The sequence below is a fragment of the Anarrhichthys ocellatus genome, unplaced genomic scaffold, assembly GCF_004355925.1.
Source record: "Anarrhichthys ocellatus isolate YVR2014 unplaced genomic scaffold, GSC_Weel_1.0 scaffold14, whole genome shotgun sequence".
Taxonomy (NCBI): domain Eukaryota; kingdom Metazoa; phylum Chordata; class Actinopteri; order Perciformes; family Anarhichadidae; genus Anarrhichthys; species Anarrhichthys ocellatus.
This window is the reverse complement of record NW_022280044.1, coordinates 3,280,111-3,304,319: the sequence shown is the minus strand read 5'-3', so window position 1 is coordinate 3,304,319 and position 24,209 is coordinate 3,280,111. Positions and strand designations below refer to the sequence as shown.

The 24,209-nt window shown below is 41.8% G+C and overlaps 1 protein-coding gene across 2 annotated transcripts in view; it reads left to right on the top strand.

The window, feature by feature from the left end:
* Positions 1 to 21,475, top strand: part of dnah3 (dynein axonemal heavy chain 3) — a 24,567-nt gene extending 3,092 nt beyond the window's left edge. Inside the window, exons 8-62 of one of the 2 annotated variants that reach the window (XM_031854067.1) lie at positions 259 to 384; positions 1,106 to 1,301; positions 1,416 to 1,595; positions 1,717 to 1,847; positions 1,938 to 2,043; positions 2,137 to 2,315; positions 2,479 to 2,663; positions 2,835 to 2,958; positions 3,285 to 3,438; positions 3,547 to 3,691; positions 3,873 to 4,084; positions 4,225 to 4,316; positions 4,553 to 4,667; positions 4,879 to 4,995; positions 5,522 to 5,701; positions 5,803 to 5,939; positions 6,154 to 6,355; positions 6,532 to 6,624; positions 6,890 to 7,000; positions 7,094 to 7,208; positions 7,300 to 7,498; positions 7,666 to 7,774; positions 7,911 to 8,024; positions 9,081 to 9,257; positions 9,396 to 9,487; positions 9,593 to 9,812; positions 9,924 to 10,058; positions 10,304 to 10,415; positions 10,527 to 10,768; positions 10,893 to 10,993; positions 11,118 to 11,223; positions 11,346 to 11,475; positions 11,565 to 11,798; positions 11,897 to 12,000; positions 12,091 to 12,385; positions 12,483 to 12,662; positions 12,750 to 12,873; positions 12,969 to 13,125; positions 13,200 to 13,343; positions 14,030 to 14,696; positions 14,774 to 14,939; positions 15,058 to 15,274; positions 15,367 to 15,549; positions 15,661 to 15,859; positions 15,997 to 16,510; positions 16,621 to 18,248; positions 18,348 to 18,573; positions 18,667 to 18,911; positions 19,074 to 19,190; positions 19,366 to 19,523; positions 19,827 to 19,994; positions 20,117 to 20,259; positions 20,373 to 20,577; positions 20,714 to 20,851; positions 20,966 to 21,475. In XM_031854067.1, the coding sequence (XP_031709927.1) occupies positions 259 to 384; positions 1,106 to 1,301; positions 1,416 to 1,595; positions 1,717 to 1,847; positions 1,938 to 2,043; positions 2,137 to 2,315; positions 2,479 to 2,663; positions 2,835 to 2,958; positions 3,285 to 3,438; positions 3,547 to 3,691; positions 3,873 to 4,084; positions 4,225 to 4,316; positions 4,553 to 4,667; positions 4,879 to 4,995; positions 5,522 to 5,701; positions 5,803 to 5,939; positions 6,154 to 6,355; positions 6,532 to 6,624; positions 6,890 to 7,000; positions 7,094 to 7,208; positions 7,300 to 7,498; positions 7,666 to 7,774; positions 7,911 to 8,024; positions 9,081 to 9,257; positions 9,396 to 9,487; positions 9,593 to 9,812; positions 9,924 to 10,058; positions 10,304 to 10,415; positions 10,527 to 10,768; positions 10,893 to 10,993; positions 11,118 to 11,223; positions 11,346 to 11,475; positions 11,565 to 11,798; positions 11,897 to 12,000; positions 12,091 to 12,385; positions 12,483 to 12,662; positions 12,750 to 12,873; positions 12,969 to 13,125; positions 13,200 to 13,343; positions 14,030 to 14,696; positions 14,774 to 14,939; positions 15,058 to 15,274; positions 15,367 to 15,549; positions 15,661 to 15,859; positions 15,997 to 16,510; positions 16,621 to 18,248; positions 18,348 to 18,573; positions 18,667 to 18,911; positions 19,074 to 19,190; positions 19,366 to 19,523; positions 19,827 to 19,994; positions 20,117 to 20,259; positions 20,373 to 20,577; positions 20,714 to 20,851; positions 20,966 to 21,319 (11,203 nt within the window). In that variant the 3' untranslated portion in view covers positions 21,320 to 21,475. Of the gene's footprint in view, positions 1 to 258; positions 385 to 1,105; positions 1,302 to 1,415; positions 1,596 to 1,716; positions 1,848 to 1,937; positions 2,044 to 2,136; positions 2,316 to 2,478; positions 2,664 to 2,834; positions 2,959 to 3,284; positions 3,439 to 3,546; positions 3,692 to 3,872; positions 4,085 to 4,224; positions 4,317 to 4,552; positions 4,668 to 4,878; positions 4,996 to 5,521; positions 5,702 to 5,802; positions 5,940 to 6,153; positions 6,356 to 6,531; positions 6,625 to 6,889; positions 7,001 to 7,093; positions 7,209 to 7,299; positions 7,499 to 7,665; positions 7,775 to 7,910; positions 8,025 to 9,080; positions 9,258 to 9,395; positions 9,488 to 9,592; positions 9,813 to 9,923; positions 10,059 to 10,303; positions 10,416 to 10,526; positions 10,769 to 10,892; positions 10,994 to 11,117; positions 11,224 to 11,345; positions 11,476 to 11,564; positions 11,799 to 11,896; positions 12,001 to 12,090; positions 12,386 to 12,482; positions 12,663 to 12,749; positions 12,874 to 12,968; positions 13,126 to 13,199; positions 13,344 to 14,029; positions 14,697 to 14,773; positions 14,940 to 15,057; positions 15,275 to 15,366; positions 15,550 to 15,660; positions 15,860 to 15,996; positions 16,511 to 16,620; positions 18,249 to 18,328; positions 18,574 to 18,666; positions 18,912 to 19,073; positions 19,191 to 19,365; positions 19,524 to 19,826; positions 19,995 to 20,116; positions 20,260 to 20,372; positions 20,578 to 20,713; positions 20,852 to 20,965 lie in introns of those variants that run through there. The other variant, XM_031854068.1, reaches the window with a different exon arrangement.
* Positions 21,476 to 24,209: the final 2,734 nt, after the last annotated feature.

Here is a 24,209-nt window from a genome sequence, read left to right as displayed (position 1 = left end):
AATATACAAACAGAAGAGGTTGAACAATGTGTAAATTTGAATTTCACAAAACAACGCCTCTGCATCTAAATAAAAATGTTTTTAGGAGAGGTCTTTGTAGAAAGCTTTCAGCTTCCTACCTCTCCTGCACAAGCTATTTACTTTGGATTCTGTATCTGAGTTTATGTAGGTAAAAGTGAGTTGCATTTATGCGTCTTTGTGTACACATAATGGTATAATAGATACAAAGACAAATAAATGGATCAAATCTCATTTCAGCTTCTCATCCTTGAGATTTATTGGACTGGAAGACCTTTTCTCCGCCAGCCTCCCCCTCCTGCCATCTGAGTTTGAAGAGTTTATCCAGAGACGGTGCCAAACCACGAGAGATGAACTGGTCCAAAAGTGAGTACTGCCAACTTGCCAGACTGTGTCAAACCAGCCAGTCTTTCAGTGAGGCCATAATGTGATGTACAGACTTAATTATGTAGTAAGTCCTGTCATTGGCTTGTAGATCTACGGTATGTACACAACCAAGAGAGCTAATCCTGTTGTAGGTGCAGTCTCATATTACCACCTTGTCCACTTTGTCAGAGCCAGGCGGCCTTTCAGGGGTTTGCTTTACACACTGCCTCACTTTAGGATTCCATTGCATCCTTTGTTGTGTGACTGTTGTATAGCCTGTTAGACCATGTAGCAGCCCTGAAATACGAGCCACTGTAATTTGTAGAATCTAGCTTCGATTTGTTTATTTCCATGTTAGTAATTTGCACCTGCTTGGATACCATTACTCTGAAGTCTCTGAGTCTCCCATGCCATGCCTCTGAATCCAGAGGGCATTATTTGTCTCTATGGGGTTGTGTAAACGGTAATAAGAACCAGGTAATAAATAAAGCAAATAATAACTGCAGTAACTAGTGCAGTCAGCAGAGCTTTTATTCAGTAGACACCGTGGATTTGAAACAGAAAACTGTGCAGAAAGCGCTTCAGGTATGTTATTATCACACATGCTCTTGGAAGCGGATTATGATTACAGCAGAGAGACCATTCATGACCACCAGTGTTATGTGACATAAAAAAACAATACAAAATAGCTCAAACTGAACTCACAATCATCTTCTTTCAGTTGGCTGCCTCACTGTGCTGCACTCATTGACACCTTCAAGGACCTGTGGTTGCCCCTCTTACCCCAGAGTGAGCAGGAGGCTCCAGTTAGCGTCAAGGAGTTCTTCAGCTGTGTGGCTGCTCTCATGTCATTGCAGCTCCGAAGCTTGGTTGTAGAATCATTAGAGAACCTGTTATATTTCTTCACTATACATGAGGTTTGGACAAAATTTGTAGTTGTTGCATTTTTTTTCCAAACACGTTATGATAGTCTTTGAAATTGCGAGCGAGGAGTCCTCAAATCTACTCTTACTGTGTTCTGTGTTCTTCAGGACGGCAATGACTTTGGCGAGGTGTTTGATGAGATGAAGTATGTTCAGTCTCAGGTGCTGCTGGTTGAGCTACAGGTGAATGAGCCTCACATTGACTTTAGTCCAAGCTTTCAGGAATGTTGGGAGCTCATCCACAGAGGCTTCATGGAAATCATCAAGAGTGCTGAGAAGCTCCCAAGGGTACAGTATTCCCTTAGCACTACAAGCTTTGATATTCTTCTTCTATAATAAACAATACACAGTGCTGCTTCTGCTTTTATACAGCAACGAATATAATCTGCGACTGAAATGCCTTTGCCAGGTGGAATGTAACCTCTTTCCCGATATAAAGAACTTGTACCTACGGACCGTCGGTCCCAACGAGTCGCTGGTTACAAACCTAATCAACAAAGCCAAAGACGTTTTCAACAAGAACACCGTGGGACCTAAGAAGTAATGACACATGTTGAATTTATGCCTTTCAACTACTCTGATTTACTAGCAAGTGTAGAGGAGCCGCTAACACTACATCTCATTCCTCAGGTATTTGAGCGTATATCAGAAATACAGCAATCTACTGGACCATACAGCAAAGCAGGAAATCTCAGCTTTCCTCAAAGAAAAGCCCTCGTTAGAAGGCTCCAGAAAGGTAAATTCCATCTAAAATCTACACTGAACAGTTTCTGTTTTCAATTGCTCTTTGCTGTCTACCAAGTCCTCTCTCCCCTATTTCAATCCTCAGGAAATTGAGTGTTTTAATCACTTATGGAAGGAGATTGCCTCACTGCATGCCACGGTGCCCTTGTCCATGTTTTGTCTGTATGCTGGCAAGCTGAATGATGACCTGTGTGACCGTGCTGAGGGACTGAAAGACAAGATCATCATGTTTGAAGTGGAGGAGAACCGAGAGCTTAATAAGGGGTGAGGGGAAACTGTCCGCCTCCTTAAACATTTATAATATGAACAGCAGAAAGTGTCGGATAAATTCAACATCTATTCTTTTTTCTCTGTTGAATTTAAACAGCACATCAGTTAAATGTTTACTAAAATTTTAAGAGAGAGAATATCAACCATTCTTTCCCAGGATCTGTCAAAAGTACGAGGAGATTTCTGAGATCATCAGAAGCACCCCAGAAACCACAGAGGAGTTGGTGTCTCTCAACCAGTACATTCAAAAAACCAGAGATGTGACTATTCACAAGCTGATAGATGAGATTGATGAGGCAAGATACCGCGTCAGCTTCCTCCTGGACTATGCCACTCTACCCTGTATGTGAAACCTCTCATGGTATTTTGCAATTACAGTCAAAAGAAATGACATGTAATCTACACAAATAGCACCATTCAGTAGATGCCATTTCTTTTTTTTCTTTTATCTGTGTAACTAAACTTAGGCCCCGTCCACAATTTGTTTGGCTATTGTTTTCTTTCTTATTCTAGCTGATGACTTGAGGCTGAACTCCCGTGTTTTCCATTGGGACGATCAGATCCTTACTGAGCTTGAAAACAGCAAGACTCATCTGGCCACCATGACAGAACAGGCTCAGGACTGTCTCCAAACAAGGTTAATAAACACTTTTCACACTCTGTCAACACCCACAGCTGAATGAGATGTTTACCAATGGTTGGTCCCTCCTCTGCTTTACCAAGGCACCAAAGAGTGTCCTACATGAGAATAGTTTGGCTCCAAGAATTGCAGTGAATTCAAACTAAGATTTGAAAACATCCCTTTACATTAGGCTAAAAGTCACTGAAATCTATAGCAACAACTACTTTAATCTTTCCCTAACTGTTCAGAAAGTGTGTCTTCTGTGATGCACCACACTACCTATAGTGTCTCCAAAGCCAACAACTGAAATAAAAACTGTTACCTCCATTTGATTATCTCAGGGTATCCGATTTTCACCAGAGGCTGCAGGATCTGGACAAGGAGATACGGACCTTTGAGAAGAAGGAAGCGTTTAACATGGAGGAGATGAAGAACAATATGAGAAATCTCACTCAAATCACTGCCAACCTGGAGGCTGCTATCACTGAACAAGAGGTAAAAGATGTTTTAGATACCATAAATATGCACATGGTTATGCTTTTGATTTCTAAGCTAAGATACTAAAGCAATATGGAATATGTTTAAACCACTGATATTCTACAGGATATCAACAATGAGCAGACTTTGTTGGAGAGGGAACAGAAACAGTTCTCTTTGCTCCAAACCCTGATAGCTGACAAACAGCCATATGAACAGCTCTGGAGCACAGCACTAAAGTTTCAGAGCATGTCAGAAGAGTGGATGAATGGTATGTGACTCACACTGCGAAAATAACACTCGTTTTTTTTTTTTCAGTTTCTCATCGCTACTGTGCGACTGCATTTGAAAAAAATTCTGGCACAAATAACGACTACTGGCAAACAGCAAGTGCAAGCGGGATGCACAGCTGTTTTCACATTGCTGTACTTTGCTTATCATTTAACTTCTAGGTCCTTTCCTTCACCTGGATGCTGAGAAAATCTCTGATGACCTTGACACAATGTGGAGAACCATGCATAAACTGACTAAGTCTTTCTCTAATCTTCTTGGGCCTTGTCGGGTGGCCAGAATCTTCAAAGGAAAGATAGAAGAGTTCAAGCCGCACCTACCCATCCTCACCACCATCTGTAACCCCGGCATCAAAGACCGTCACTGGGAGGCGGTCAGCTGAATTTATGTTTTAGTTAGATCTTCTGATCGAAATCCCGTGTCAGATTCACTTTGTGAGGACCGAGTGTCCGGCGTCTCCTGTGATCCATGAAGCTAATGTGAATAATTTACGACACCTTTGTCTGTCTACAGATTAGCAGCATCGTGGGCTTTGCTGTCAAACCGGATGTGAGCAGCTCACTGCTGAACATGTTGGACCTGGGGCTTTCCAAGTTCTCTAAACAGTAAGACACTCTACTGACATTACACTGTGTTGGAATACATGCAAGGAGCAAGATGAATGTACTGTGTTAGAAGGAAAGCCATGGCTTGTAAGGAAAAGTGACCCTGATGGAAATATTCACCAATATCAGAAGGTGATGTTGTTATGCCTCCGCACCGGTGACAGCCGTGGCCGGAGGCCTCAAGGTTGTTTAGAATTGATTAGAATTTAATAATTCTAGTTTTACTTCTGTCCTAGGTTGGAAGATATTGGAGCGTCGGCCAGTAAGGAGTACTCTCTGGAAAAATCCATGAAGAAGATGACAAGTGAATGGGCTGAGCTTCGGTTCTCTTTCACTCCGTACAGAGATACAGTATGACAAACGCATATATAATCACATACTTTCACAATAGACGTAGCACAAGTGGACTGCCATTGTAACGTATTACATCTTCAATGTTGAAATGTTACAAGAAATTGACATGTTGGTTACGTTGCCGTCACTGTCTTAAACTCTAGCCATGAATTTCCATACAGAACATTGACATCAACTTGTATTAAATACAGTTTATATTTCATCATAGGGTACCAATATTGTGTCAGCAGTGGATGACATCCAAGTGCTCCTTGATGACCACATTATTAAGGCACAGACCATGAAAGGTTCACCTTTCATTAAGCCAATAGAGACTGAATGTAAGGTAAGACATGACACCAAAAGTCATCCTTGGTCACCTTTCGACTTTAGAAATGTATATGAAAGTCAAAGAGCCATCATACATACAATTAGTTTGTGTGGTTTTGGAAGTCTGTGGGCACCTCTGCCAACTAAAGCCAGATGGATATGCAAGCACAATTTCATGCCAGAACAAGTAAGAAAATTGCCTGTTCTGCATAAACACAACCTCGGCTGTGCCTCTCTATGCACCAGTGAAAGTGGCTTTGTCATAAAATACTTCAAACAACCAGTTTTAGGAATGCAAGATAATGTAATCATATAAAACACAGTAATCTTCTGGATCCAAATATATTTCATCGACTAGATTATCTTATTTTTCCTTTTTGGGGCGTCTTGTTTGTAGTCATTTATTTCTTTAGAATGAGGGTAGGCTTTTGTAGGATTGTTGTTGCATTTTGTAAACTATACATACTTTACTTTTATCTATGAGACACAACAATACCTTGTTGCTATTTATCTGTTATTCTCACCGTTACTCTCCTACCCAGCATTGGGAGGACAAGTTGCTGAGTATGCAGGACATCCTAGACTCCATGTTGAAGTGTCAAGCTACTTGGCTCTACCTTGAACCCATCTTCAGCTCTGAGGACATCATTGCCCAGATGCCTGAGGAGGGACGCGAGTTTGCCATTGTGGACAGCTACTGGAAGGACATCATCGCTACGGCGGTAAGATTCTCTTGAAACACAACTTCTTGTGAAGGTTTGCGAGAATCGAGTCTCACGCACAATGCTTCACCATGGTGCCTTTGTGTTTTTCACTGGTCCAGGTTAAGGATACCCATGTGCTGGTGGCTACAGCTCAGCCTAACATGCTGGTGCGGCTACAGGAGTCCAATGAGTATCTAGATCACATTCAAAAAGGCCTCAATACCTACCTGGAAAAGAAGAGGCTCTATTTCCCAAGGTTTGGACCACTAGTACTATCCCTAATAGTACATTATAATAGTTTCGACTTACAGGGAGGTTAAAAATCTACTTGCAAAGGAGAACACTTTAATTGTATCGACAAAACATTAGACACATGACACAGTGAGCCATTATATTAACATTATTTTTAAGAGTCTCGTCAAGCGGTTGTTATGTTTCATCTCTCCTCTTCATCTTCATCATATTTCCAGGTTCTTCTTTCTGTCCAACGACGAGCTGCTAGAGATCCTCTCACAAACTAAAGACCCAAGGTGTGTGCAGCCTCACCTGAAAAAGTGCTTTGAGGGCATCGCCAAACTGGAGTTCACTGAGGACATGGAGATCATTGGCATGATCAGCTCAGAGAAGGAGACCGTGACCTTCACAGAAAAGATTTATCCAGCTCAAGCCAAGGTATAGAACAGTGCTTTTATACAGTGTGTCATAGTTGTATTATATATGTTGAGATTAAATTCATATATATGTATGTATCATACCTATTTTATATTCTTATATTGCTTAACAAATTTAACTTTGTTGGACATAACATGTTGGAAGTATGTGGTGGACTGTTTCTGTTTGATTTTTAGGGTTTGGTAGAGAAGTGGCTGCTGCAGGTGGAGAACCTAATGCAGAGGAGTGTTCGACATGTCATCCATGAAGGAATGATGCAGTACACAGAGGTATTTGGGTATATTACTGTGTTTTTTAATCTATGATAAACTTGACTGACAATAGATGCAGACAAGTCATGGCTAAACTGGGGAGTGGGTTTAATTAGTATTATTTTTATTAAACCATCCGTTAGTTCTTTGGAGCAGTATTAAAAGTAGGATGATAAAATACAAATAATTATAATCATTACCATTTATTTGGGTTCAGATATATATAAACAGTAAAGAAAAACATTTTCTTTACTGTGTAATATTTTATCTGTTTGTGCTGTAGTTGCCCAGGAAGAAGTGGGTGTTGCAGTGGCCTGGCCAAGTTGTCATTTGTGCCTCCTCCATCTTTTGGACTAGTGAAGTATCTGAAGCCATACAGACCAACTCACTGCCAGTCAGTACATCCTCTGCTAACTAACACAAAGAGAGACAACTTCTAGTTGACTGTAGTCTAACCTGCCGACTGATTTTTCCATTCCACCTAAAGGCCTATGTGGAGAAATGCAACGCTCAGATTGCTGACATTGTGGAGCTGGTGCGTGGGAAGCTGCCAGGGGGGGCAAGGATGACCCTTGGTGCTCTCACCGTTATAGATGTTCATGGTAATACAGCTGTTCTCTTAAAAGGATCAAATAGGATCTCTTGATTACATTTAGCTTGCAGAGAACATCTCACACTCTTTCCCTCTACTAGCTCGAGATGTTGTGGCAAAACTGGCAGAGGACCGCATCTCCTCTCTGAATGACTTTGCATGGATTTCTCAGCTGCGTTACTTCTGGGAGGATGGAGAAGTGATGCTGCGCATGATCACCACTTACTTGAAATATGGCTATGAATATCTGGGCAATTCCCCCCGTCTTGTCATTACGCCGCTTACTGACCGCTGCTACAGGTAACTTACAGTCTATGTCATCCCCTATCCTCATCTTATGGATGGAGAGCTGCAAAATACAATATCATAGTCAAAATGAGATTCTACTGTAACTTCTAAAGTTGATGTCAAAAGATGTGGAGTTCTTTTATTTTTTGAAATAACTTTTGAAATAACTGCTATACCAGAACTCTAATGGGGGCTTTGAAGTTAAACTTGGGGGGAGCTCCTGAGGGTCCTGCCGGCACTGGCAAGACTGAGACCACAAAGGATCTGGCAAAAGCTTTGGCAAAACAGGTACACCAAATTGGTTTTCAGTAAAACACTGATCTGCATTTTATTTGTTTTTTTTCTTAATACTGCATCTGTTCTTTCTGCACACCTGCAAATTTCTGCAATTTCCCGTATCTCATCTCGTCTCATCTCGTCTTAGTGTGTGGTGTTCAACTGCTCCGATGGTCTGGACTACAAGGCCATGAGTAAGTTCTTCAAAGGACTGGCACAGTCCGGAGCTTGGGCCTGCTTTGATGAGTTCAATCGTATTGAGGTGAGCACACGACCTTTGTTATTCTGGTCAAATCTGTGTATGTCTGTGAAATCAAATGACTCAAATCTTATCTGCTCTAACTGAATAGTAGCTCAAGTTTCATGAACAAATATTCTATTACTATTCGGTTTAGTATTGGTTTGTGTTGTTACTGTTAAAATGTTAATGATGAAACTTGAATGGTCTGTTTGGCCTCTCGCATAAAGAAGCAAGTTAAGATTCATTATAGATTTCAAATCAAGTTTGGACAACTACATAATAACAAGACCTGTTTTCCTCCACCACAGACACCAAGCTAAATCTAGATCATTAGCAAGTCAGCAGGTTACAGAGACACTGCTTTTGATTTTATGCCAAGTTAATTGGATTATTTGAATACTCTTTAAAATGTCTAAACGGAGGTTGATTGACGGATTGCAACACATACAAAATACTGCTGCTAGAGGTTTCTAAAAGAAATGTGAAATTGCAGATTATAACTCTGCATTGCACTGGCTTCATTTTTAACATAGAGTCAAGTACAAGCACCTTTTTATATATCAGAATATCCATTATTTCATATCCTGCCTTGTGCTCTCATCTTCTATTGCAAAAAATGCACCACGTAAACGGGCACCTTGATTTACATCTACATGTTTTATTGACATTTTACTGACTGTTTTGTATCCAAGCGATTAAAATGGCAAACACACCTGCACTTATGTTGTCTAAGTGTTGTTTGAATGCAAAGAAAAGCTTCTTCACAGCTAACAGCTCCCACTTGAGGAGAATAGTTAGCCTGCAAAATGTAAGCTTAGGAGTGAATTGCAATCCATTTCAATATGGCTCGTTTGCATCTTAAAATTCGTAAATGTATAATAAATAGATATTATGCTTATGATGGCCTGATGATGATGATGATGATGATGATGATGATGATGATGATGATGATGAATACTATATATTGTTATTTCTCAGTCACAATGCATTCCAATGATTGTGTCTGATTAAAGCATTAATGCGTTTTACTAATTTGTTCACATAGTCAGTCACCATGTGTTTGCGTGTGTTTCACAGGTGGAAGTTCTCTCCGTGGTGGCTCAGCAGGTCCACTGCATACAACAGGCCATTGCCAAGAATCTGAAGACCTTCCTGTTTGAGGGGACAGAGCTGTTACTCAACCCAACCTGCTCTGTGTTCATCACCATGAACCCTGGCTATGCTGGCAGGGCTGAGCTCCCTGACAACCTAAAGGTACATCCCTTTAGCACTATAGCATAGTCTTAAACATTACTCAACAGAGCAGAATCTGATGATGAGAGAAAAAAATGGGGGGAAAGTAAAGAGAGAATAAAATGCTGGAACTGTACACCCATCACTCTTGTCTTGTAGGCTCTTTTCCGTACAGTGGCTATGATGGTGCCAGACTATGGTCTCATTGGTGAAATCTCATTATACTCCATGGGCTTCATTGAATCTCGCAGGTAAGTGTGAATGATGTCCTGGACAAAATCATTTTATTAAGTATATTTTTCGGATTTAGCTCCCGGTTGGTTCCTTCACCAATCCCCATACATCTCAAATTCCAGCCTGTCCCAGAAGATTGTGGCCACCTACCGCTTGTGTTCCGAGCAGCTGTCCTCCCAACACCACTATGACTATGGTATGCGAGCTGTGAAGTCTGTGCTGACTGCAGCGGGGAATCTGAAGCTGAAGTACCCCGAGGAGAATGAGAGTGTGCTGTTGCTTAGAGCGCTGATGGACGTTAACATGGCCAAGTTTCTGGCACAGGATGTGCCACTGTTTCAGGTGACAGATTTTGAAGCAAATACAATTGTAATTTCTAGTATTTGGTTTTTCTGTGTATGGATCAATTGGTTTACAAATTATTCAGTGAAATTCTCCTTCTGCTGCCCACAGGGTATCATCTCTGACTTATTCCCTGGCGTAGTTCTTCCAAAACCAGACTATGATCTTCTCCTCAAGGCTCTTAATGACAACGTTGCTAAGCTCAACCTCCAGTCTGTTCCATGGTTCATTGGCAAAATTATTCAGGTACCAATGAGGACTAATTCTTTGCAATACTTAAGACTCATAAAAGATGTTTGGCTAGTTGTTTTTGACCATTTCACAGCTGTAAAAATAAACATTCCAAATGTGTCCTATAGTTTATTTCCTGAATGGCATAAGCTGACAGGAAGTAAACATGGACCAAAGCTGTTGCCAAGCAATACAACTGTTCAAACTGTATACTTCTAACACTTAAATGTACTCAGACTGTGATTTGTGATGATGGATAGGTGTATGAGATGATGTTGGTACGCCATGGCTTCATGATAGTAGGAGACCCTCTCGGAGGAAAGACTTCTGCATATAAAGTTCTTGCTGCTGCCCTCGGAGACCTTTATGAAGGTTGGTATTTCAGAGAAAATGTATCTTTTAGTTGAACTAGCACGTCATTAGCAAAGATATGATTCTGTTTTGATTTATAATAGTTTATTCTCTCTCATTTCACTTTTTCAGCCAAGTTGATGGAGGAGTTTGCTGTGGATTACTGCATTATCAACCCCAAGGCCATCACCATGGGCCAGCTGTATGGCTGCTTTGATCAAGTCAGCCATGAGTGGTCTGATGGTGTGCTGGCCACCTCCTACAGGGATCAGGCGATCTCCACCTCAGAAAATCGACAATGGATAATCTTTGATGGGCCCATTGATGCTGTCTGGATTGAGAACATGAATACTGTGCTGGATGACAACAAGAAGGTACTGGCCACTTTGATGCGTTTAATGAAATTGTATGTTTTATGTATATTCATAGTTTTTGTAAAGGATTTCCCTCTGATTTACAGCTTTTAAATAAGATGCCTCTGTCTTGTTCACTCTCCAGCTTTGTCTGATGAGTGGTGAGATTATCCAGATGAGTAGCAAGATGAGTCTGATCTTTGAACCTGCTGACCTGGAGCAAGCCTCTCCAGCTACTGTCAGTAGGTAAGTAGAACAGACAGAAGCTGCACCAGCAACTGTAGTATACCGTGTAAATATAGAAAGTACACATTTTGAAAGTTTAAAAGTTACTGAATTGGGGTTTTTGAGTGTAACCATCTGCCTAAAGGTGTGGTATGATCTACATGGAACCTCAGCAGCTGGGCTGGACTCCTTTCAGAGATTCCTACATGAACACACTGCCTGAAAGCCTGAGCAGTGAACATAGAGAACTGGTGAGATCACAAACACGCATTTGTCTGAATCTGCTCATTGATTACAGTTTTTGTCAATTTATATCCTTTAAGATGTCATATGATGTGTCTTATACCTGCCTCGTTGACCTTTTGTCCCACAGATAGTGGACCTGTTTGATTGGCTAGTTAAACCCTGTCTGGACTTTATAGACAGGGAGTGTCTCTTTGTGGTTCAAACATCTCCCATTCACTTAGCCTACAGTCTGATGAAGTTGTACACCTGCCTGATGGGTTAGTAAGAATTATATTAAATTAACAATTTATATATGTTCCTTTTCATCAGTGTGAGTGTATGTGTTAACATTCCTGTCTATACCCAGATGAAATCTCTGCGTCAGGAGTCGATGGCACCCAAATGTCCTGCCAGCAGATCACCAGGTGGCTGCAGAGTCTGTTCCTATTTGCGGTTGTATGGACTTTGGGTGGAACCATCACCGGGGACTGTCGTAAGAAGTTTGATGCCTTCTACCGCAGTCTGATCATGGGCATGGACGATGAGCACCCTCGGCCTAAGACTATCAAACTCAAAAAGGACAACATCTTCCCTGAGACAGGTCACCAAATTGATTTATGTATATCGTTACTATACCAATTTAAAGAAACTTGCTTCTTTAACATTATAAAAGCCTGTTGTTTACTTATTGTTTTTCAGGCACTGTCTATGACTACTACTTTCATAAGGATGGACAAGGACAGTGGAATATATGGACTGATTCAATCACAATTGAAGAAAATGTCATTCCAGTTGCAGCCAATGTGAGTGTGTTTATATCACAGAGGTTAACTGCTGCTAAAGAGGCCACCGTGAATGTCCATGTTCACTGAAACTCTGCTTAACCTTACCAGGTGTCAGACCTCATCATCCCAACTATGGAGACAGCACGGCAGCTTTTTTTCCTGAGTACCTACCTGGCACATGAAATACCCATGCTGTTTGTTGGGCCCACTGGCACTGGCAAATCTGTCATCAACAAAAGCTTCTTGGTAAATCTGCCTAAAGAGCAGTACATACCAAACTGTATCAACTTCTCTGCCCGAACCTCAGCGAATCAGACCCAAGACATCATCATGGCCAAGCTGGACCGAAGAAGGAGGAGCGTGTTTGGACCTCCTGTGGGAAAGAAGTGCATCGTCTATGTTGGTAAAGATAGACACAGATACAGCATAATCCCATTCTGTTGGGTTAAAAGTGGATCATTTTGATCAAATTGACTGTTATTGTTATATCCTCTACGTAGATGATCTGAACATGCCAGCGAAAGAAATCTATGGCGCCCAACCCCCGATTGAGCTGTTAAGACAGTGGATTGACCATCATCACTGGTATGACAAGAAGGACACCTCCAAACTAAACATAGTGGACGTGCTGTTCATGTCTGCAATGGGGCCTCCTGGTGGTGGGAAAAATGACATTACAAGTATGTTTGAAATAATTATTTATTTGGTATTAGTAATTTCATTAAGGAAAGCAGCTGGCGAAATTCACAAAATGTTTCAAATCCTAGGCCGCTTCACCCGCCACTTGAATATCATCTCAATTGATTCCTTTGATGATAAAACACTGACCAAGATATTCAGCTCCATTGCTGACTGGCACTTCAACAAAGACTTTGATGCTTCTTTCTACAGGTAACTTGTCAAATATGTATTATAATGTCGACCAGTGGTTGAATGATTTAAGTTGTCTGTCAGAAAGATTTACTGTATTTTGACTTATGTCCTAGGCTAGGAAAGATCATGGTCCAGGCCACCATGGCAGTCTATAAGGACACCATGGACAGCTTCCTCCCCACCCCGTCTAAGTCACACTACATCTTCAACCTGCGGGACTTTTCTCGAGTGATACGGGGTGTGCTCTTGGCTCCACATACACACATGCAGGTAAGTGAGGAAACAATAGTGAAATGTTTCATTTAATTGTTCTGAATTGATGTATGTTGTCATATTCGTGTCAGGATGTAGACAAACTGATCCGCCTGTGGATCCATGAGGTCTATCGTGTTTTCTATGATCGCCTCATTGACAACGAAGACAAGGAGACATTCTTTGGCATCGTAAAAGAGAGCACCTCAAACTTCTTTAAGCAGAGTGTGGAAAAGGTACACATGTGATAAGTGCGCACAAACACTCTCAAAAATAATCTCAGCTAGTTAAATCAACAGTTTTTCACTTCATCGTTCTGCATTTTTTTTCTCACAAATTATGAACAAATATGACTGAAATTTCATAGATTAGAAGATAGCAAAAATATCAGTTTAGTAGATTATGGTCAAAATATGTTTAAAGGGGCCAAATCTGAGATTGGGAGCATTTTAATTGCTGCTTAACTGCTAACCGGTGGGTCAAGCTAACATGCACTAACATGCACTAACATGCACTAACATGCACGGCCCGACTATGTCAACAAAGCAAGGAGAAGCTCGAATAACACACACTTAGGAAGAATGACTACGTTTTCTGCTCAGTTAGACATTATTCAACTATATCTTTAGAGAGCAAATAGTTGTGTGCTGCTATATTAATGTTCAGAATGTTAAATACAGCTACTTTTAAAGGGTTTCTGCTGTTAGATACATTTTGTCCATCCATGTGCTAGTGGGGAAGCACAAATGTAGAGAAGTTATCTTGATACAAAACAGCACTGCAGTTGCAAGGTTTGTTTTTAGAAAGTCAGATTAAATAAACAAACAAACTGGGAGAGAGGCTGCTGCTTTGTCTAGTGTAGTGATTGATTTAAAACAATAGTGTCTGTGTTTAATCCTAAATCTCTTCTATTGTTGTCTAGCTCCTGAGCCATCTAAGCCCAGATGGCAAGGTAACGGACGAGAGCATCCGTAGCTTGTTCTTCGGTGATTATGCCAAGCCTGATTCAGATGTTAAGGCCTACGATGAAATCTCAGACTTGTCTGCTTTACAAGAAGTGATGGAGTTCTACCTGGATGAGTTCAACAACTGCAGCAAGGCACCAATGTCCCTTGTGATGTTCAAATTTGCCATTGAGCACATTTCCCGCATCTGCCGTGTGCTAAAACAAGACAATGGCCACCTTCTGCTCGTTGGCATTGGCGGTTCGGGGCGTCAAAGCGCCACTAAGCTGGGCACCTTCATAAATGATTACGTCCTGTCCCAGATTGAGTTGACCAGGAACTACAGCTTGTCGGACTGGCGTGATGACCTGAAGCGGATTATGCTTAAAGCAGGCATAGAGGGAAAGAACCTGGTGTTCCTGTTCAATGACAGCCAAATTAAGGATGAGGCCATGTTAGAAGACATCAACATGCTGCTTAACACTGGTGATGTGCCTAACATCTTTGCTGCCGATGAACGTGCTGACATCATAGAGAAAGTGCAGGGAATCGCCCGGATTGAGGGCAAAAAGATTGATGGCACTCCGCTCTCAATGTACAATTTCTTCATTGACCGTGTTAAGGCTAACCTTCACATTGTGCTAGGTAGGCACCTTGACGTGGACTTTTTCTTTTGCTGATTGAAGTTGTAGTAAGTAACTACGAATTATTGTATTCAACAGCCATGAGTCCTATTGGTGATGCATTTAGGAACCGTCTTAGGATGTTCCCCTCGCTTATCAACTGCTGCACCATTGACTGGTTCCACGCATGGCCAAATGATGCTCTGGAGATGGTGGCCCACAAGTTCCTAGAGGATGTGGAAATGGAAAGTGATATCAGACTGGAGTAAGGACATAAAAAGGATGACAAAAAGTAGTACTCGTTCCAGCTGCTTAAAAGTGGCATGGACTTCATTTGCATCTAGAACTGTGTAGTATGCCCACATTTCTATCTGTGATCTCAGGGTGGTGGAGATGTGCAAGACCTTCCAGACAAGTGTCAGAGAGATGTCTGAAAGGTACTTCTCCAGATTGAGGAGACGCAACTATGTCACACCCACTTCCTACCTTGAACTCATCCTCACTTTCAAGACTCTGCTCAATGTAAAGAGGAATGAAGTGGATACTGCGAAAAACCGCTACATCGTTGGACTCCAGAAACTGGAGTTTGCAGCATCTCAGGTGATGCACCCTGTCAAAGAACATCTCCTTGACTGTTACCTTGTTGGTCTGACCAAAATGAATGGTATAGACACATCATACTATGTCCACAGGTGTCGGTGATGCAGGAGGAGCTGACAGCCTTGCAGCCAGAGCTCATCCAGACCTCAGCTGACACAGATAAGATGATGCTCAAGATAGAGGGCGAAACCGTGGAGGTGGACGCTAAGAAAGAACTTGTGTCTGCTGATGAGAAAGTTGCTAATGAAGCAGCAGCTGCAGCTCAAGCCATCAAGGTATAAATGTATTTCGGGCGATATGGCATATTTTGCCACTGCAAAATGTCCATAATATATGTGGTGTTCAAATCTATTCACGTATTTAGACACAGATTGTTTGTCTTTCAGGATGAGTGTGAGGGAGACTTGGCAGAAGCAATGCCTGCATTGGAGGCTGCCCTGTCAGCCTTGGACACATTAAAACCTTCGGATATTACAGTAGTTAAGTCTATGCAGAACCCACCAGGTCTAGTAAAACTTGTCATGGAGTCCATCTGTATCATGAAGGGCATCAAACCTGAGAGAAAACCTGATCCCAGTGGCTCAGGTGAGAGCACAGCTTTGACTGAATGATTTTTAAATGGCATTATTCTCATTGACGAAGGTATTGTACTTTTGAAAGAAATGATCTGCTCACTATGAGATATGATAACAGCATCACTATTTCATAAAAATATATTGCAGGTAAGATGATTGAGGACTTCTGGGGCCCATCGAAGAAGCTCCTTGCAGACCTGAAGTTTTTGGAGAGCCTCAAAGCCTACGACAAAGACAATATTCCTGCCCCGAACATCAAGAAAATCAGAGACAAGTTTGTCAACAACCCTGAGTTTCAGCCCTCTATCATTAAGAATGTCTCCTCGGCTTGTGAGGGTCTCTGTAAATGGGTGCGAGCAATGGAAGTGTATGAGCGTGTAGCCAAAGTGGTAGCCCCAAAGAAGGAGAGACTAAAGCTGGCTGAGGATGAGCTGGCTGTACAGATGGAAATGTTGACAGTGAAAAGAGCTGAGCTGAAAATAGTGGAGGACAGACTTCAGAGCCTGAACGATGACTTGGCAGCCATGATTGACAAGAAGAAAGAACTGGAAGACAACATTCAATTGTGTTCTCAGAAGCTGATCAGGGCAGAGAAGCTGATTGGAGGACTGGGTGGGGAGGAGGACAGGTGGACAGAGGCTGCAAGGCAACTAGGGATTAGGTACGTCAAAAGATACATACAGTGTATATTAATCTTCACAGTAAATCATGATGTGTTATATGCCTGAAGTTTGATATTAATGAAATTGGTTCTATATTTTCCCTCTGCAGATACACCAACCTGACAGGTGACATACTCCTGTCTTCGGGAACTGTATCTTACCTTGGGGCATTTACTGTAGACTACCGTATAGAGTGCCAGGAGCAGTGGCATATTCTGTGCCAGGAGAAGAAAATCCCCTGCTCTGAGGACTTAACCCTCAGCAACACTCTGGGTAACCAGGTGGCCATCAGGGAATGGCAGATTGCTGGACTGCCAGTGGACTCCTACTCCAAAGACAATGGTATCATAGTGTTTAACTCCCGTCGGTGGCCCCTAATGATTGACCCTCAGGGTCAAGCCAACAAGTGGATCAAGAACATGGAGAAGGCAAATAAACTTGCTGTCATCAAACTGTCTGATGGAAACTATGTGAGAGTTTTGGAGAACTGCATCCAGTTTGGAACCCCAGTTCTTTTGGAGAACGTTGGAGAGGAACTTGATCCGATACTTGAGCCTCTGTTGCTGAAGCAGACCTTCAAACAGCAGGGTGTGGAGTATATGAAAATAGGGGAGAATATTGTGGAATATTCAAAAGATTTTTTGTTCTACATGACCACTGGACTGAGGAACCCTCACTATCTCCCAGAGGTGGCTGTAAAAGTCTGTCTGCTGAACTTCATGATCACGCCACAAGGCCTACAGGACCAGCTTTTAGGGCTTGTAGCAGCCAAAGAGAAACCTGAGCTAGAAGAGAAGAAGCACCAGCTCATTCTGGAGAGTGCTGCCAACAACAAGCAGCTCAAGGAAATTGAGGATAAGATCTTACAAGTGCTCTCCTCCTCACAGGGGAACATCCTTGAAGATGAGACCGGCATTACGATCTTGTCATCCTCCAAAATCCTCTCAGAGGGGATCTCGGAGAAGCAAAAAATTGCCAGTGTCACAGAGAAAGAGATTGATGACACTCGCATGGGTTACCGTCCTGTGGCTGAGCACTCCTCCATCATGTTTTTCTGCATCTCAGAATTGGCCAACATTGAGCCTATGTACCAGTACTCCCTGACCTGGTTCATCAATCTCTACCTGTATTCCATTGCCCAGAGCTTGCAGAGCGATGATATAGAGGAAAGGATCAACAACATTGTTGAGCACTTTACCCTCAGCATCTACAATAATGTGTGCCGCTCGCTTTTTGAGAAGGATAAGGTGCTTTTCTCCCTGCTGCTCACTGTAGGCATCGTGCAGGGTAAAGGCCGGGTTGACGACGAAGTCTGGCGCTTCCTTCTAACAGGTGGCATTGCTTTGGATAACCCTGACCCCAACCCTGCTCCAGAGTGGCTGTCTGACAAATCCTGGTCTGAAATCGTCAGGGCGTCCAAACTTCCAAACCTGGAGGGTTTCTTTGAACATGTCCAAGACAACGTGTCAAAATGGAAGGAGCTCTATGATTCAGGAAAGCCCCATAAGGACCAGTTGCCTGACCGGTGGAGTAAATTGGTGGGAATGGACAGAATGGTAGTAATCCGGTGCTTCAGACCAGATAAAATGGTTCCAGCAGTGCAGGATTTCATAGTGGATAACATGGGACAGGCTTACATTGAACCGCCCACCTTTGACCTGGCAGGGAGTTACAAAGACTCCAACTGCTGCACTCCTCTCATCTTTGTGTTGTCACCAGGATCTGATCCAACTGCAGGTGAATAATCAAATTCAGAGGGATACTTGGTTCAGAAGTGACTTGTGGTTTTATGTTTGGATGCCAAAAGTTCATTACAGTATTGAATTGTTTCTTCAGGTCTGCTGAAGTTTGCTGATGACCTAGAAATGGGGGGCAGTAAGACCCAAACCATTTCTCTCGGACAAGGACAAGGAGCCACAGCAGCTCAGATGATTGACAAAGCCATCAAAGAGGGTACCTGGGTGGTACTGCAGAACTGCCACCTGGCCACCAGCTGGATGCCTGCTCTGGACAGGATCTGTGTGGAGACCATCACCCCAGAGAACACACATCCTAGCTTTAGGTAACAGACTCTACACAGGCATTGAGTTTAACTGAAACGTGTTCTTGCATGAAGAAGACGATAGACAAGACAAGTATCTTTTCTTCTCCGCAGGTTGTGGTTAACCAGTTATCCATCCGACAAGTTCCCAGTCAGTATCCTGCAGAATGGGCTGAAGATGACCAATGAGCCGCCTAAAGGAATACGAGCCAACCTGTTGCGCTCCTACCTGAGTCACCCCATCTCTGACCCTGCCTTCTTTGGCAGCTCCAAGAAGCAGGTCATTTGGCAGAAGTTCCTGTTTGGTCTCACCTTCTTCCACGCTCTAGTACAGGAGAGAAGGAACTTTGGACCTCTGGGTGAGACCTCTCTTTGACCCTTGTGTGATGTATCGTTTTAATGTAAGGGTTTTGTTTTGATATTTGAAACATTTTTGTAATCTTTTAATATTTATTTTTGTTCCATTATTCTAATTTTATGTAAAACAACCCTGTTGCAGTTGTTGGTCTGTTTTCTCTCAGGTTGGAATATTCCCTATGAGTTCAATGAGTCTGATCTGAGGATCAGTATGAGGCAGATCCAGATGTTCCTGGATGAGTATGAGGAGGTTCCACTGGAGGCCCTCACATACCTTACAGGTGAAAAACATATAGTCGTTAACACAGCATGACATTAATTATAATGCATATATAAAAATGTGTATTCAGTAACATGGCTCAAACTTGGCAAAACCTCTCAACAAACATCACAACAATCTGCTATGATTTCTAATGTTTGTTTTTGCTTTAATGATCTCTTTTCTTCTCTTTTCAGGAGAATGCAACTATGGTGGCAGGGTGACAGATGACAAAGACAGGCGTCTGCTGATTTCACTTCTGTCCATCTTCTACAGTTGGGACCTGATAGAGCAGAAGGGCTACCACCTGTGTGAGGGAGATCTGTATTATGTCCCAGCTCATGGCCCCTACCAGGTACTGTCAGAGCTCTGGTCATTCCTAATTAATGCTTCAGTGTATAATTGCCATAAAGCATCTGTCGTCTTATGTCATGATGGGCAGAATAAATCCAGGCTTGCATTTCAAATAAACACAACAGCAGCACATTTCATTGAAAACCCAGAGGAGGATTGATGAGTTTGAGCCGGAATGAAATCTCAATCATTTTTGGCTTTAGGGGCACCGTGTTGAAGATCGCTTCTAGAACTTAAGTACTTCTTTAATCATCCTACCTGATTTAAAAAAATATGTTTTCAAAAATGATTTTCTTTTTTCCAGACGTATGTTGACTACTTACGCAGTCTTCCAATTTGTGCCGATCCTTGTGTGTTCGGACTTCATAGCAACGCTGACATCACAAAGGATCATCAAGAGACCAATCAGCTCCTGGATGGAGTACTGCTGACTCTGCCCAGGCAGACGGGCGGCGGTGCCAAGTCTCCTCAGGTTTGCACTGCCTGTCTGGAGCACACAGACTTTTATTTTACACTCTTGGCTTCTGCTCATTTCTCTGAGGAAACACTACATGCAAATTTGTTGTCCCACATTCATGCTTTGTCTGTGCTTAGGAAGTCGTAGATGTGCTTGCAGAGGACATTCTGTCTAAGCTGCCTGCAGATTTTGACATACAAATAGTGATGGATATATACCCGGTCACGTACGAGGAGTCCATGAATACTGTTCTGAGGCAGGAAATAATCCGCTTCAACAGGTAATAACAACTTGTGCTGGTATGCGATTAAATATTAATGTTGGTTATTTATTGCTCAGTTTGTGCAGGACACACAATTAATACTTGATGACATTAATCTCCACGCTTGACAGACTCACTCATGTGGTGCGCGTCAGCTTGGTAAACATCTGTAAAGCTTTGAAGGGCCAGATCGTTATGTCTGCAGAACTTGAGAACGTCTTCAGCAGTCTGCTGGTGGGCAAGGTGCCCGCTATGTGGGCAGCCAAGTCATACCCTTCTCTCAAGCCATTGGGGAGCTACGTGACTGATCTCTTAGCCAGGCTGCAGTTCCTACAAGTAAGAATTAGGATTGTTGTTAGTTTTAAAGCTAATCTATTACATTCTGTTCGTAGTATGTATGGAGAATGGATTACATCACTTTTTAAATTAAATGCACTAATGCCTATTAATATCCTTGGATGTGTCTTGACAGGATTGGATAGATAAAGGCCCACCTACAGTCTTCTGGCTCTCTGGCTTCTACTTCACCCAGTCGTTTCTTACTGGCGTGGCTCAGAATTTTGCCAGGAAGTACACCATCCCCATAGACTACATTGGCTTTGAATTTGAGGCATGTTATCATTTTTGTAACCTTTCTCAGTGTTTTTGGTCATATTCAATCATAATAAATGAATAATAATAGGAATATATACGGTGGATATTCATGCTCAGAGTTTTGTTCCAGGTAACCAAAGAGGAGACCCATATGGATGAGAAACCAGAGGATGGGGCCTATGTTAAGGGTCTTTTCATGGAGGGGGCTCGCTGGGACAGAGAGAACATGGTCATTGGAGAGTCCCTCCCCAAGATTCTCTTTGACTCTTTACCCATCATCAAGCTCAAACCGGGAGAAATGGCTAAGTTTCAACATGAAAACCACTACGTTTGTCCGGTTTACAAAATGAGCGCCCGCAGAGGGACCTTGTCCACCACTGGCCACTCCACTAACTACGTCATGTCCATCGAGCTGCCCTCTGACAAGCCACAGAAACACTGGATTAACCGCGGGGTGGCATGCCTCTGCCAGCTGGATGACTAAGAGCTAGCATCAACCGATTCAATATTAACCTATTTAAACAATGTATATGCCAAAGAAATGTATTTGTTTGTATGCCAAAGAAGCACAGATGTAAACTGAAACAAGTCGAGGTTCTTAAGCTTAGTTGAAAGCATACATTGGTAACAATGACCACAATTAATAAAATGTTTCATCTTGAAAGACTATTAAGTCTATTAATTGTCGCATATCCAGCGTGGTTTATTGAGGGAGTTTACATTTACATTAGGTTTCAGCATAGAATTTCCTCTGATAATTCAAGATAATTGACTCCTAAAGTTTTAAACCAAACCAAAATTTCATAATATATATTAGCTTTGAGCTACACAGTAAAAAGCAGAGTCATTGTGTGGATGTGGAGAATTTATTTTAAAACTTAAGAGATATTGTACTTTTTGTGGAAAAACCCATTATTTAAATTTTGTTTCATACTGATTTCAGTCACAGGGCTAGTAACTGGTGGGATTGCGTTATGAAAAGCGCTGGTGCTGATATGTTTTTGCACTATAGTGCACTTTAATCAACGTTTCTAGTTTCCATGTGGCTCTTTTGTTTCAGGTGGTATGTTTCGCAAAGATTTATTACTTAATAATTCAGTCAAAATAACATCAGAACAAGTGGATGGTGTCAATATATGCAGCGCTCTCTCAACTCAGCAGTGCGTTCTGATGGCAAACACAAGATGGCAGCAAAGGCACGGGTCTGAACTGGTACCCACAATGAGAATGTCTGCTCACGACATCCTCACTGATGCGGTTTCTCCTACCATTCATATATGTATTTATATATTCTAGCAGCCAAACTGTAAGTGTGGTTTTATGAGAAATGTGGTCTTAATTTTGAGAAACAATACCACTAAAATATAATTGTTGGGAGAGGAGTTGCTAAAATATCTTGACCGTGGCGCTTCGATAATGAAATACTGATGTTTAAACATGTCTCATCTTTCGCACTGCAGAGGGTTTTGTCCAGATTTAGCACCGAGACGTTGTGTGCAAAGCAAGAGCAAAAATGTTTGTGATCAGTGTACCTTGCCATCACTGATGATGGCTAGGAGTGTGAGTTATTGCCTTTCTCTGCATACAGGCCATTACATCACGGGATGTAAATCACCACTGAGCCTTTTCACGATGGACCTAATTCAACCAAACTTAAGTGAGGAGAATGTGTTTACAAAAACACCCCAATGGTATAGTAGTCACATACTCAGCCATATAACTTTAGATCAGGTGGTTGGTGAGTGTTGTCGCCTGGCTGATGCTGTATTAATGTTGCTTAATGCACTCTGCAAGTCAGCACTTGTGGGTTCAATCATAATTCACCAGACATCATGAATTCAGCTTCTGCATCAACAGCCGCCCTATTATTGGGCGTAAAATACTGCAACAATAACTATATTATAAAATGCAGTGGATGCAGGCTCCTGTGGGCAGATGCTACTAATTCTATGGTGTGTTTTGAAGTTAGAGATTGTACATCTCTAAGGGACCCTCTGAAGTCTGGACCTTGGAGTTGATCCTCTGTCTAGTCCCTTCAGGCCTCCCTAAGCTAATGTGTAAATGTCCTCCAGAGAGAGCCTCCTGGAAAGCTAGATGATCATTTCCCTTTAAAGAAAATGAGCAAACTGAACTGCCAGGAGAAGCAAAACACAGGCATGTCCTCCAACATGTTATGAGAGTGTGACACCTCTGTTTACTCAGTATTACATTACCAAAATACTACTATATACTGTATATCTACTTCCGTTCTCTGAGCAAGGACGCCCTGGTGGCAGCATTTATTGGAGTCGCTAAATTATGTTAATGTTGAGCTGATAAGGAAGTGGAAGAACCTCCTGTATTTTTTTTTTTGGACATTTGGTTTTGCGTCAGTGAATGCTGCACTGACCTTGATTTGTGTAAGTATTGGTATAACTGTGTGTCAACAAGCAAAATCATTTCAGCCATTTAGAGCGTGGTGTTTGTCTTGCAGAGTCACAGAAACCCTGCAGTTCAGGGAACATGGACACCATGTCCACATACAGGACCTGGATGCACTGCTCTCCGTGTAAACTTTCTTAGTGGGAAATTGTGTTCTCGTAAAGTGAACTCAGTCATTTTATTTGGCGTTTATCCTTGAGGAAGGCATCTTGGCATTTATCCATGAGCAATGCATCACAATGTGTCCCCCCTGGATCCTTGAGGAAAATCCATGACCTTGATTTCAATTGAATTGTAGAGGTGCAGTTGATGGAGCATTCGACTGTGTGTTTAGGTATGCAAAGGACTGTCTCAAACGTGCATATCAAAAGAATATTAATTTGAGTTTAAACTGCAAAAATACCTTGACAATAGCTTACTTTCTCAAAATATACAAGGATGACACAATACTGATTTCTACTCATGCCAAGGAATTAATAAAGTGCTTAAATACCAAGTCTACAGTTATGAATGTTAATTAATCATTTATAGAGGGTTTTATTATTAAGTCTGCAGTTATGAATGTAAAAAGGTAATGAATAGAGGGTTTTAATATAAAGCATTCAGTTCTAAATGTTTATGTCATTAATGAAGGCTTTTAATTGTCACGTTTCTATTGATACCCGTTAATACGTTTTTAATAGAGGGATTTAATCGCCAAGTCTGCAGTTATACATGTTTAGAAGTCATTAATGAAGGCTTTTAATTGTCACGTTTGTATTGATGATCATTAATAAGTCTTTAATAGAGGGTTGGCATTTATTAATGTCAATAAAAGTCATTAATAGAGGGTCGATCTGCGGTTATAAATGTTAAAGCAATTGTTAGTGGGCCTAAATGGATACTGGTCAAGATAGTCTGCAGCCTTTTTCAAGAAAGAAACCATCAAACCAATTACAGAGAGATTTCCCAAA